Source organism: Odocoileus virginianus, chromosome 21 (genome assembly GCF_023699985.2).
Source record: "Odocoileus virginianus isolate 20LAN1187 ecotype Illinois chromosome 21, Ovbor_1.2, whole genome shotgun sequence".
Taxonomy (NCBI): domain Eukaryota; kingdom Metazoa; phylum Chordata; class Mammalia; order Artiodactyla; family Cervidae; genus Odocoileus; species Odocoileus virginianus.
This window is the reverse complement of record NC_069694.1, coordinates 33,791,215-33,805,471: the sequence shown is the minus strand read 5'-3', so window position 1 is coordinate 33,805,471 and position 14,257 is coordinate 33,791,215. Positions and strand designations below refer to the sequence as shown.

The following is a 14,257-nucleotide window of genomic DNA, read 5'->3' as shown; positions in this document are numbered from 1 at the left end:
CATTGAGTTGGTGATGCCATCCAACCATCCTGTCCTCTGTCGTCTCCTTCTCCTCCTGCCTTCAATCTTTCCCAGCATCAGGGTCTTTTCCAATGAGTCAGCTCTTCACATCAGGTGCCCAAAGTGTTGGAGCTTCAGCTTCAGCATCAGTCCTTCCAATGAATATTCAGGATTGATTTCCTTTAGGACTGACTGGTTTGATTTCCTTCCAGTCCAAGGCACTCTCAAGAGTCTTCTCCAACACCACAGTTTAAAAGCATCAATACTTCGGCATTCAGTCTTCTTTATGTTCCAACTCTCACATCCATACATGATGTGAGAGCCATAGTTTTGACTATACCTCTGTTTTAAAGACTACTGTTAAACAAAAGCAAAAATCAGAGCTAAAATACCTCTACCCAACTGCTCTTTCTAGTACACTTGTCACTGAGGTGGCAAGGTCTCTTCAGGAAACTCTTGCTTTGCAGAATACCAGCTAAAATATCAAGAAACCATTTTCCTTCTCCGGATATCAAACATATTTAGCTTGTGTCTACAACTGTTAATAAAAAATAATGAAAATTACCACTAACACTTCCTCTAGAAGTGTTAGGTCCATGGACAAACCGTCAATTCATAAGTGCAGGTACACTTTTTTTAAAAAACAAAAAGTTCATTTAAACAATAAGGAGCCTGATTTGAAAGGAAATCAGGGGATGAATTTTTTTAGAATGACTTTTCCTGCTTAAAAACAGACTGACTTACCACATAACAACTACATACCAAAAAGTTATAAAACTGTTCTCAGTTTTACAATGATAAATGAAAAACATTAATTCTTCAAACAAGGTATACAAGGATTTTTATGTTGTTCTCTTTCTATTCAACAGTGAGAACAAAATAAGTTACTGGAATAAAAAAATCAAAAGCTGAATGAGCATGGCACAAATGGAGAAACGGGGTATTTTCTCATAACCAGTGCTTTTCCCCATCTCATCTCCATCTGATGTCAGCCAAAACATACCATAAACCATTTAGTTAAAAAGAAAGAAAGAAAGAAAGCAATAGAGGATTTAGAGACTCTACTGTGTTCTCAAAGGAATTTTTATTCCAAGGGTAGTCAGCACCTGTCTTTGTATGGACTTAGCCCTAACAATGTTATATTTTTGCTCATTTGATGATTACAATTCCACAAATAATTTTGGGTATTTTTTTTTCCTTAGAGCAAAATGTACAATGACATGTCATCCCCCTGTTCAAATGTCTCCCTTAAAATTTATCCAGAGTCACACTGATACAGCTTATTTAATTGCACTTTACTGTGCTTCACACATACTGTTTCTTTTCACAAACTGAAGGTTTGTGGCAACCTTGCATCAAGCAAGTCTATCAGCACCACTTTTCCAAATGCATTTGCTGCCCACTTTGTGTCATATTTTGGTAACCCTCACAAGATTTCAGAATTTTTCATTATTATTACATTTGTTATAGTGATCTGTGATCAGTGATCTTTGGTATTACTATTGCAAAAAGATTATGACTCTGAAGGTTCTGATAATGGTCAGCATCTTTAAGCAATAATGCAGTTTTAAATTAAGGTATATACATTAATTTTTTAGACATAATGCTATTGTACACTTAACAGAATACAATATAGGGTAAATATAACTTTTATATGCACTGGAAAACCAAAAATTTGTGACTTGTTTTATTGCACTCTTTACTTTATGGCAGTGGTTTGGAACCAAACCTGTAATATCTCCAAGGGATGTCTGTAATTAAGTATATTGAGCACATCCATAACTGTGGGTAGGACACAAACATATGATCAATAGGCAGCCTGTGTCACATCAGGCTTTTATGAATTATAGTCATACTCTTTGCCATTAATTTTATGTTCTTTCAGAAATAATATAGTCATTTCATTAAGATTATACCTTTAGGAAACATTTGGGATTTTTTATTTTTACATTATACCTAATAATTTTTAGCATAATTGTTAAGTCTGGGAGAAAAATTCATTTTTGCATTTCAGCATTTCCCAAATATGGTGAAAATTAAGTTGTCTGCCAAAGTAAAACTCTCATATATAAGAACTATAAGATAGCAGCCAATCAAAAGCAACTATTTTACTATTCTTTTTCATTTTTTTGAAAAGTATAAAGGTATGTCTTATTAAACAATTCTCATATAGCAATATTCATGCAATAAAAAAACGGGTCTTATTTCATACAAAATATGAAGTGTGCTAATAACAGATGTCACAAAGGATTAAACGTCAAGTTAATAATCATACAAAATAATGTGCTTGTGCATTATTGCTGCAATGAAATTACAGTTAATTTAAAACTGGACACAAATCAGCTCTAGGATTTTCTCATTTGGGCTGTTAATACAGTACTTCAGTGTCAGAGAAAGTAGTACCTTTCACAGCAAGCCCCCCCTTATGACATCCACTCCCCCCGTACCTGGTTTTCTTAACATGGACAGAGCCAGTTGATTTCCTCAAGGGCTGGAGATACGGAAAAGCTAAAGGCTTGGATACAGGGCTGATGCAAAGTGCATCCAGGAGTGAGTGATATTTTTCAGGACTGGAGAGCCTGGTGAGCATTCAGAAAGAGTTTTAATTCGAAAAATCTCACTACTGATAGCAGGAAGTATGTAGTTTTTATAGTTTATGATTTGAAACATTCCCAAAGAGAGAGAGAGAGGGACAGAAACAGAACAAAGCAGCAGAAAGAGGATGAAGCGTCTATTATGTTATTCTACTCATTAATACAGAATTGAGTAAATTTTCATCAAAGTTGATCAAGGCAATCTTTTGGAAAGCATTGAAAGCTATAAAAACTACTAGAAATTATGTAAAAACAGAACTCTACAACAATAAAAAGGTTTACTCTTTCTACAGGATGAGTGGACATTAGAATAGTTAGGCTTTAGATCAACTTCAAACACAACCAGCGTGTGCGAGAAGGTAAAACCAACAAAAACCTAAAATACCTATTTATGCATGATTCTGTTTCAGAATTCTGTTTCATAAAAATTAAAAATGATAAAAACTCAAAAGCCAATAGGCACACAACATGCAACAATCCAGACAACTGAGAAGTAACGCAGATAAATGGTGGTAATGGAAAGAGATAAAAGGGTTATTTTAGGAAAAATCAGTAAAAAAAACTCTGTGGGATATAGCCACAACCTAGAAAACACATCCCCAATACAATTAAGGTCTCATAACAGGGCTATGGCTGATTCAAACGGGCATGCTTTCGCAGAGGTGAGCTGAGAGACGGTGCAAGGCGCTGGGCTCACACCAGATGCACACTCTACATGTGGTTCTACCTGGTTTTTGCAGCGAGAACAGCGGACACAGTGGCGGCGGCGCTGCTCAGAACCGCAGCACTGTATCTAGCAGGAGAAGACAAGGTAGGCAAGTTTCGAGAAGCTTCCAAAGAGCTTGTTGCCACATTTCTTGTGGAGCTGCTTAAGTTGGTCAGTAGAAAAACAGAGAAGAGGAACAAAAAGGAAAGTGAGAAGGCATAGCATAATAAAGGTAAGACAGCAACCATGCTGTGTTAATACTTAGACTTTTAAAGGCGGGACATGTCACAAGTGTTAAAGGAGCTCAGATCCTTTATATACTGTTACTATGATTTCTCTCAGAAATTAAACTCTGACACATAATCCTCCATAAAACTGGTTTAAATACTAAACAAACATTTGTGAATGTTTTTAAGCTCACAGTCACTAATCCTACTTAAAGTGAAATCAGTATCATATAACAATACACATTTGAAGACTGATTTGTCAACAACTTCCTTTCTTTTTCTTTGTCAACAACTAAGTAGAAAGCAAATTCAAACATGAAGTGTGAATTTCAGTAAGCAGAAAAAGAAAGAAGGTTATGCCAACTTTTCCAAAAAGTTTCTACATAATGAGAATGTAGAGATGATATACACCTTAGAGATGACATACACCCAGAGCCTGACATTTTAATGAGACTAGAGTTTTCAAGAGAAGCAGGTGTAATCAGCTGCTTATTCAGAAGCCACAATACATATTAATACAGACAAGAAATAACTTTTAAATATTGAGAGTAAAACTATTTGGGGAGGGCAAACACCTTTGCAGAAATAAACAGTAGTTACAGTTTATTAAAAGATCACCTTCTCTAATGATGCTCTGTATTTCTATTTTCAGTTAGCTCTGTAAAGATTCAAAAATGCTGCTATGAAATTTTACCTTCAAAATTCCAATTATTTAAAATAATAGTGTCCTCTGGTTTTTTAGAAAAGCTCATATACCTAGACAGGAATTAACACTGCGTCGTTAGGACTGTAATGATTTTCAAATCTGGTTGCTGCTGTTGCTTAGTTTCTCAGTAGTGTCCCGACTCTTTGCGACCCCATGGACTGCATGTAGCCCTCCAGGCTCCTCTGTCCATGGTGATTCTCCAGGCAAGAATACTGGAGTGGGTTGCCATGCCCTCCTCCCAAATCTGGTTATCAGGCTGGAATTGAGAACTTCTTCTTTTTATTAGGTAAAAAGAAAGTTTAAAATGCTTGGGATGAAATCTGTGTCTCTCTTCTTTACACATATAAGTTCTTAATGAATATCCTCACTATACTATGATTGCCTTTTCCAAAATTGGTGACAATGGCCACCTCTAACACAACGTACTTATGTATCAAACTCAACTTAAGCGAATAAGAGCTCAGATGCCTAAAACTGTGAGGGTTGATATAAGTCTCTTCTCCCTGTCTTCTCTTCTCCCTTCTAGAAGAATTTGATAATTCATTATTCCTAGTTCCACTGGCTATAATTTTACAAACCATTAGAAGACAAATTAAGAAAACAGTGGTAAGCCATTTATATATATATATACACATATATATATGTACATACAGAGAGAGAATTGCTTAAGTATAATTTTTGATAAGTCTATAATTTAATTGAACTGTGTAGACATGTTTTAACTGTTCTGAATGGCTAGAAAAGAAAAAATGGGGTCTGAGAAAAAGAAAAGAAAAATGCGATAAGCAGCAGAGCAGAGGAATATGAGTGTCATACAAAGTGGAAGAATAAAGTTACCAACTGACTCAACTTTGAGTTTTTCATTACTCTGCATCTTTGAGACAATGGCTTCTATTTGAGGGAAATAATGGCAAATAATGACAAGACACTTAAGTCTACAAAAAAGTAAGCTAAAAAAATAAATCAGGTAAATTATCCTTCTTCTATAAGAAGAAAAGGAAACTGTAATGAATTTCTTTCACCATATTGTATCAAAAATAATAGTATAAAAAGATTGAGTATGAGCAGAGTCCATCAAAATCTTAAGAAAATTAACCCCAATACATTTAGAATATATCTGGGCACCTAGAACATAAAATCTCTATCACTTCTTTTTTAGATGGGAATGCTCTAATTCAATAGACTTATGACAAACTCAAGAAAGATGACTTTCCAAATCACAGTGAATAGAGAAAAGGCACAGATTTCCTGACTCTAAATTAGAACTCAGAATCAAAACAAAAAATGAAAAATTTACAAGTAGTGTAAAGCAGTGTTCCACCAAGGCTGAGTACCAAGCTCTGTCTATATATTAGCGATGTCAGTTCTGTAATCTATGATCAGTTTTTCCTTTTTATTAATAGTCAAACAGTTTTAGTACCTATCACCACCAGCATTAAAATTTAGACAGACAAGAGGAAAAAACTCTACCTAGAATACGTAGTTACTTTAGAAAGTGTGGCTACTTGGCCACCAATATGTAAAACCTGAGCAGTTGTAGGTGGGTGAGGTCCACTCTGAGGTAGGTCTTCCAGAGAACTGTCAAACCTGAGTTTTCAGAAGTAAAATAAACAAGGCAGAGGAAATATTAATGAAAAGTACAGACATTAATCATGCATACTACCTTAAAAGAACATTGGTTCCATTTTGGAATACTGCTAGATTTTTCTTTTAAACTTTGTATCTGCAGAAGGTTAAAACTAACACCAAACACCCTCAGAATCACCAAATATAGACTATTTTTTAACATAGCAACTTTTATGTGATAAACTATCATGCTTACAGGGGGAAGAAAGGTGGGTGGGAATTTCCATCACTGACTATGTATTTTGCACGCTTCAGAGAAACTTAAGCTCCAAGAAATTAATTAAGTTGCCCAATAACATATCATATAATATACCTAGTAAGGCTCAGATGGATGTTGAACCGAGTCTGCATGTACTCTCTCCAAAACCTTATGTTTTCCAGCATCCTGTGGGGCTGAATAGCACAATATACAAAAGCAACTAGGAATTTCCCTTCAAGTCAGAATAACTATTTGCAGATCTGAAATAATACGGATGTTGTTAACCTTGATGTAAAGAAACTATTTTATCTAATCAGAAACAAACCTTTGCAAGCAATTGTGTTGTTTGAATATGATGCATTTTGTTTTCCTGATGTCTCTACCATTTTTTCTTTTGAATGTCAGAATTAAATTTAAGAGCATTACCAGGTAAAAAGAAGATGAAAAAATTCGGTGTGAGGTCTGAAAGAAGAAAGCACCAAGTGTAACACTTTGGGGAAAAAAATAAACAGGAAAAACAAAAAATTATTCATTTTTTTAAAAGCCTGTGAAAAAAAGTAGAATGGGCCAGTCTTATCTATTGATTTTCAAATGGAAAATGTAACGTAAGATAAAGAAATAGAGGAGGTTATAGTCCCATTTTTTAATTTAGCACTGGTCATACCTTTACCAGAGTGTTGAAAAAAAGTGTAGATAACTTAAGAAAAATGTCAAGGTAGAAGTAAACATCATTTAAGAGGCAGAGTAAAAAAAAAAGTTAGACAAATAAAATAAGCACTATTACAGGGGTCAGCAAACCACAGCTCCCAGGTCAAAGTCAGCCTGCCTCCTAGCTTCACATGGCCTGGGAACTAACAATGGCTTTCATATCTTTAAATGATTTAAAAAATAAAAAAGACTATTTCACAACACGTAAAATCTATATGAAATTCAAATGTCAGAATCTATAAATAAGTTTTACAGAACACAACCAGGTTCAGTTACTTACATAACATCTATGGCTACTTCCATAAAACATGGAGAGCTGGGGAGTTGCAACGGACCCACATGACTCACAAAATCTAGTATATTTACTATCTCATTTTTCACAGAAAAGGTTTGTTGACTCCCTGTTACAGAGAATGATGTCTCCACACAGCTACCAGAGTGAACTTTTAAAAACATAAATCTGGTCCTGTCTGGTTCTCAGATGCTGCCAACACTGCTCTATAGATAGCTGTAATCCTAGGCTCCCTACTCACCAGCCTTTCTTATAGAGCTTTCTCTCTCTCTGGCTTGCTCCAGTCCAGCGGTCTTTCATCTCTTCTTAAACAGGCCAACCTTCTTCCCATCTCAAGGCCTCCGCACAGTCTATTACATCTCACTTTCTATACCCAGCTCTCTGCCACACCTTCATTGCACTAATTCTTAAGTATCTTTCTGGCCTCAGTTTAAATGTCACCTCCTCAGGGAGGCCTCCCTAATTTCCCAAATTGCCTAAATGCTGCCTGTGTCATATGGTTTTATACCACCTTGTACTTTTTCTTCACATAATTTGTTATTATATTAATTATGCAATCTGTGTGGTTATTTGTTTGAATCTGGACTCCCTCACTAGATTAGAAGCTCCTTGAGGTCAGGAACAGTTACGTTCACTGGTATAAGTAAGACAAAGTGCTTACAACATAGTAAACAACAAATAAGTATTTGTTGAATAAATGCATTGGAGAAATTCATTGTTTTCAAGTACAAACTCACTATATACGCATTTTTTTCCCACAAAATATATCTTGTACCTTCTGGAAACTGTTTCCCAATTCAGGTGAAACCGGTGTTACTGTTTACGAATTGATACAAGAACAACCTCAAAGAAAGACTAGAACTCCAAAAAAACTTTCAAAATGTCCTTTAAAACATAAAGAATTATCAATATCCTAGAAAAAGTAATGATCAACACCTATATATTGATACATAATGTATGTATTATATAACATAATTAGTATATAATACATAATGAGGACAGGTAAGAAAAAAAGAATGAATTGAGGAGCTGAGTTTTCCAACACCTCCAAAAACCCTGTTGACTGGAAAAATGAATACCATTTGAAAATAAAGTTCATATAACTCATAAAATACCCTTTAAAGCCAGATTTCTCAAGTTTCCAAACAAATGCACTTGGGAGGTTTCCCACGTCTACAAACACTGATTACCTATTCCTTTGCTTAGCCAATGTCTGAAAATAATAGACTTGAGAAAATTTTAAACTACCTCATTTAATATGAACAGACATCAATATCTAATCTCATTTTGTCATTCCCCAATATATATTCTTTTTAGGGTTGGAAGAAGCTTTAATTAATAGCATCTCTGAAGCAGCAAGACTTTCTGCTCGGTCTGTTACGTAAGTCAGTTTTCATTTCTCACTAGAGAGAGGTATGAACACTTCCCAGATATGTCTGGAGAGTTGGGCTTGCAGATTTTTGGCCTGCTTTTCTCAGGGAAAATGAACAAAGAGCTATTTGTGCATTATCTTTCTCTGCAATTGTGCCTTTCTTTGCATAATCTCTGCACTGGGCCTTTCTACGCTTTTCAGTGGGGACCCATGTAAACCGTCTGCTCGGGCAAAGCAGGAGTGAGGCTGCCCATCTCATTAACTTACCAACCTGACCATCCCTGTAGGAGCAGCCAGAGGAACTCTATCCACCAGTCCTGACAACTCTCAAATTGCCAATTCCTTATGCTGTAGACTCTAGCTCCTCCCCTTTTCACAGCAGTCTCAATCAATTTCTCTCACATTTTCTATTTGTCCCCTTCAGGCTTTGCATCCCCATTCAAAAATGCTATAGTTTCTCTTAAAACAACAATAACAACGAAAACACCTTCACCTTCTCTTTCTCCCCTGCACCTAACATCCAAACACGAGGAGTAAGTCTACTCACGCAGTCTCCGTCTCCTCACCTGCCTGCCCATCTCCCACTGCCTCAGGTGGGCTGCCTCTCCAGCCGCTGGGAAACCGTATTTTTGCTGAGGACCTGGATGACCTCTCTGCGGCTAAACTCAACTGACCAGGTGCATTCCTCACTTTCTTTTTATTGTGGTAAAAGAAACCGACATAAAATTTACTGTCCTAGCTATGATAGAAAATAATCTGAAAAAGAATAGTTGAATCACTTTCTGTACACCTGAAACACAACATTGTGAGTCAACTACACTTCAATTGTAAAAAAAAAAAAAAAATCTACTACCTTCACCATTTTTAAGTGTATAGTTTAGTAATGTGAGGTATAGCTACTATTGTGAAACAGATTTCCAGAGCTCCATAGCTTTTTCATCTTATAAATCTGAAACTATATATCCACTAAATAACAACTTCCCTTTCCCCACTTCCCCCTAGCTCCTGGTAACCACCATTCTATTTCTGTTTCTGTGAATCTGACCACTGTAGATACCTCATACAGGTGGAATCACGCAGTCTTGTCTTTTGGGGGTGCATTCCTAATTTCATTTAGTCTCATCATAGGCTCCAACTGACCACTTCTCTTCCGTCTTCTGTGCTATGACCTTACCTATACACTTACCTGTTTTTAGTACTATTTCACTAGTTATTTCTGGTGGAAGGATGTTAAAATGCACCTCAGTTACAAAGTATCAAAATGTTAATTTGGCTCATCCATATTTTGACTTAATGACATCCAAACTACATAAGAATAAATTCTTCAGAAAGACTAACCTTAAAAAAGAATACAGAAACTTTCCTTTGCAGTATGAAAACTTTCAGTCTCCAAACACAAATCTCAATGCCTCCTCACTCTCCACATGAATGTCACAAAATAATCAGACAGAATGATTTACTAATCCCTACATGGCAGGTTTTCAACAGGAAAAAAAAATTCAGAAACCTTACATATATTTTATAGCAGGTAAAAGAGCAAAATGACAATAAATTGTTGTTAGTATTTCCAGTCTTCTACAAAGCAAACATTCACAGAATAATACTGCTAAGCAGAAAACGGAAAAAAGAAAAGTGGGATATACCAGCATTGTAGCTGCATTCCGTACTTCTGGGGTTCACTGGAGGAGCAAAATTATTTATTTTAGCCAAGGAACCTGTCTGTCGTCAGGAAAAATGGGAATTTTCTGCCAGCTTCCCAACAACAAATATGCGTTCATTTGTAATTACAATTTCCTCTCTGGTAAGTTAAATTAACTAAACCTCAAGTGGAAATTTCTGACGCCCCTAATCACAAGCTAAATTTTTTCACTTCAACTGCCATTTTTTTTTTTAAATCAGTCTAAAAACATTATTTGAGCCTGTTAATTCTACATTTATTATCAATTTCATCCCGAAGAGAATTTAAAAAATAAGCAAATAGGGCATCCTTGATTTGCACATGGAGGGGCTGAGGAGACTAACTGTCAGAAGTTAAAAGAAGATTAGAATAACACCATCCAAAATGAGGTTTATTTTTTTGTGAGAGCAAATAAAAGGGGTTGGGTCAAAGAAATTTTGCTTGGAGCTTTGTACTTTATTGAGACAAGGAAAAGAAGGAAATATAAATGGAGACCTTGAAAGAACTGGAACGTATTTGCATGGGGAAAGAATTTGTTCTTTGTTTTACCTCATTTTCTCTCTCTCTAATGGGGTTTAGCTGCTTTACAGTGTAGTAGTTTCTGTTGTACCGCCAAGTGCATCAGCTACATGCATATTCACACCCCTCCTTTTCGGACTTCCTTCCCATTTTGGTCACCAGAGTGTGAAGCAGAGTTTTCTTTAGCACCTTTCAAATTCTGCCTTATTTTCTCCCATTCTGAAGGCTGTCTTTTCACCTTGCTTATAGTTTTCTTTGTTGTGCAAAAGCTTTTAAATTTCATTAGGTCCCATTTGTTTATTTTTGCTTTTATTTCCAATATTCTGGGAGGTGGGTCATAGAGGATCCTGCTGTTATTTATGTCAGAGAGTGTTTTGCCTATGTTCTCCTCTAGGAGTTGTATAGTTTCTGGTCTTACAGTTAGATCTTTAATCCATTTTGAGTTTATTTTTGTGTATGGTGTTAGAAAGTGTTCTAGTTTCATTCTTTTACAAGTGGTTGACCAGTTTTCCCAGCACCACTTGTTAAAGAGGTTGTCTTTTTTCCATTGTATATCCTCGCCTCCTCTGTCAAAGATAAAGTATCCGTAGGTATGTGGATTTATCTCTGGGCTTTCTATTCTGTTCCATTGATCTATATGTCTGTCTTTGTGCCAGTACCATACTGTCTTGATGCCTGTGGCTTTGTAGTAGAGCCTGAAGTCAGGCAGGTTGATTCCTCCAGTTTCATTCTTCTTTCTCAAGATTACTTTGGCTATTCGAGATTTTTTGTATTTCCATACAAATTGTGAAATTATTTGTTCTAGTTCTGTGAAGAATACCGTTGGTAGCTTGATAGGGATTGCATTAAATCTATAGATTGCTTTGGGTAGTATACTTATTTTCACAATATTGATTCTTCCAATACATGAACACGGTATATTTCTCCATCCATTTGTGTCCTCTTTGATTTCTTTCATTTCTTTCTTTTATAGTTTTCTATGTATAGGTCTTTTGTTTCTTTAGGTAGATATACTCCTAAGTATTTTATTCTTTTTGTTGCAATGGTGAATGGTATTGTTTCCTTAATTTCTCTTTCTGTTTTCTCATTGTTAGTGTATAGGAATGCAAGGGATTTCTGTGTGTTAATTTTATATCCTGCAACTTTACTATATTCATTGATTAGCTCTAGTAATTTTCTGGTAGAGTTTTTAGGGTTTTCTATGTAGAGGATCATGTCATCTGCAAACAGTGAGAGTTTCACTTCTTCTTTTCCTATATGGATTCCTTTTATTTCTTTTTCTGCTCTGATTGCTGTGGCCAAATAATAATAGCAAATGAAGAAACAGACAAAGGATTAATCTCAAAAATATACACGCAACTCCTGCAGCTCAATTCCAGAAAAATAAATGACCCAATCAAAAAAATGGGCCAAAGATCTAAACAGATATTTCTCCAAAGAAGAAATACAGATGGCTAACAAACACATGAAAAGATGCTCAACATCACTCCTTATCAGAGAAATGCAAATCAAAACCTCAATGAGGTACCATTACACGTCGGTCAGAATGGTTGCTATCCGAAAGCCTACAAACAATAAATGCTAGAGAGGGTGTGGAGAAAAGGGAACCCTCTTACACTGTTGGTGGAAATGCAAATTAGTACAGCCACTATGGAGAACAGTGTGGAGATTCCTTAAAAAACTGGAAATAGAACTGCGATATGACCCAGCAATCCCACTTCTGGGGATACACACCAAGGAAACCAGATCTGAAAGGGACATGTGTACCCCAATGTTCATTGCAGCACTGTTTATAATAGCCAGGACATGGAAGCAACCTAGATGCCCATCAGCAGATGAATGGATAAGGAAGCTGTGGTACATATACACCATGGAATATTACTCAGCCATTAAAAAGAATTTATTTGAATCAGTTCTAATGAGATGGATGAAACTGGAGCCCATTATACAGAGTGAAGTAAGCCAGAAAGGTAAAGACCAATAGAGTATACTAACGCATATATATGGAATTTAAAAAGATGGTAACGATAACCCTATATGCAAAACAGAAAACGAGACACAGATGTACAGAACAGACTTTTAGACTCTGTGGGAGAAGGAGGCGGGAGGGGGGTTCGGGATGGGGAACACATGTAAATCCATGGCTGACTCATGTCAATATATGGCAAAAACCACTACAATATTGTAAAGTAATTAGCCTCCAACTAATAAAAATAAATGGAAAAAACAAACAAACAAATTCTGCCTTAGCTTTCATGCATTTTTCTGATCTTGCTTTTCTGTAATGGATGTTACCTTATTAAATGCCCAGTCTTAATATTATGTGAACTTTTTTTGTTGTCTTCAGTCACCCATGTCTGACTCTTTGTGACCCCATGGACTGCAGCATGCCAGGCCTTCCTGTCCCTCACCATATCCCGGAGTCTGCCCAAGTTCCTGTCCATTGCATCAGTGATGCCATCGAGCTATCTCATCCTCTGACACCCTCTTCTTCTTCTGCCCTCAATCTTTCCCAGCATCAGGGACTTTTCCAACGAGTTGGCTATTCACATCAGATGACCAAAATGTTGGGGCTTCAGCTTCAGCACCAGTCCTTCCAACGAGTATTCAGGGTTGACTTACCTTAAGATTAACTGGTTTGATATCCTTGCTTTCCAAGCAATTTTCAGGAGTCTTCTCCAGCACCACAGTTCGAAGCCATCAATTCTCTGACTTTTTGCCTTCTTTATGGTGCAGTTCTCATAACCATACCTGACCACTGGGAAGACCATAGCCTTGATTTTACAGACCTTAGTTGGCAGAGTAATGACTTTGCTTTTCAACACGCTGTTACGTTTGTTATAGCTTTCCTGTCGAGAAGCAATCATCTTCTGATTTCATGGCTGCAGTCACCATCCACAGTGATTTTAGATCCCAAGAAGAGGAAATCTGTCACTACTTCCACATTTCCCCTTTCTATCTGCCAGGAAGTAATGGGGCCAGATGTCGTGATGTTAGGTTTTTTAATATTTAGTTTTAAGCTGGCTCTTTCACTCTCATCCTTCACCCTCATCAAGAGGCTCTTTAGTTTCCTCTTCGCTTTCTGCCATTAGAATAGCATCATCGCATATCTGAGGTTGTTGCTGTTTCTCCCACGTATCTTGACTCCAGCTTGTAACTCATCCACCCCAGTATTTCTGAGGATGTATGTACTCAGCATATAGGTTAACAAACAGGGTGACAGCAGACAGCCCTCTCATACTCTTTTCTCAATCTTGAACCAATCAGTTCTTCTATAAAAGGTTCTAACTGTTGTTTCTTGACCCGTATACAGGTTTCACAGGAGACAAGGTGGTCTGGTATTTCCGTCTCTTTAAGGGCTTTCCCCAGTTTGTTATGATCCACACAGTCAAAAGCTTTAGCATAATCGATGAAACAGAGGTAGATGTTTTTCTGTAATTCCTTTGCTTTCTTCTATGATCCAGCGAATGTTAGCAATTTGATCTCTGGTTTCTCTTCCTTTTCTAATCCCAACTTGGACATCTGGAATTTCTTGGTTCGCATAACACTGAAGCCTAGCATGCAATATTTTAGGCATGATCTTGCTAGCATGGGAGATGAGTGTGACTGTCCCATGGTTAGTACTTTCCT

The 14,257-nt window shown here is 36.6% G+C and overlaps 1 protein-coding gene across 9 annotated transcripts in view; it reads right to left on the bottom strand.

Moving 5' to 3' along the window:
- The window catches only part of PDLIM5 (PDZ and LIM domain 5), a 231,114-nt gene that overhangs the window by 54,649 nt on the left and 162,208 nt on the right, over window positions 1–14,257 (bottom strand). The window contains exons 9-11 of one of the 9 annotated variants that reach the window (XM_020906817.2): window positions 5,704–5,820; window positions 3,322–3,468; window positions 2,448–2,579 (exon numbers count right to left, since the gene is read on the bottom strand). The exons of the other annotated variants lie outside the window; for them this stretch is intronic. Of the exons in view, the coding sequence (XP_020762476.2) occupies window positions 2,448–2,579; window positions 3,322–3,468; window positions 5,704–5,820 (396 nt within the window). The remainder of the gene's footprint in view (window positions 1–2,447; window positions 2,580–3,321; window positions 3,469–5,703; window positions 5,821–14,257) is intronic. 9 annotated transcript variants of the gene reach the window in all.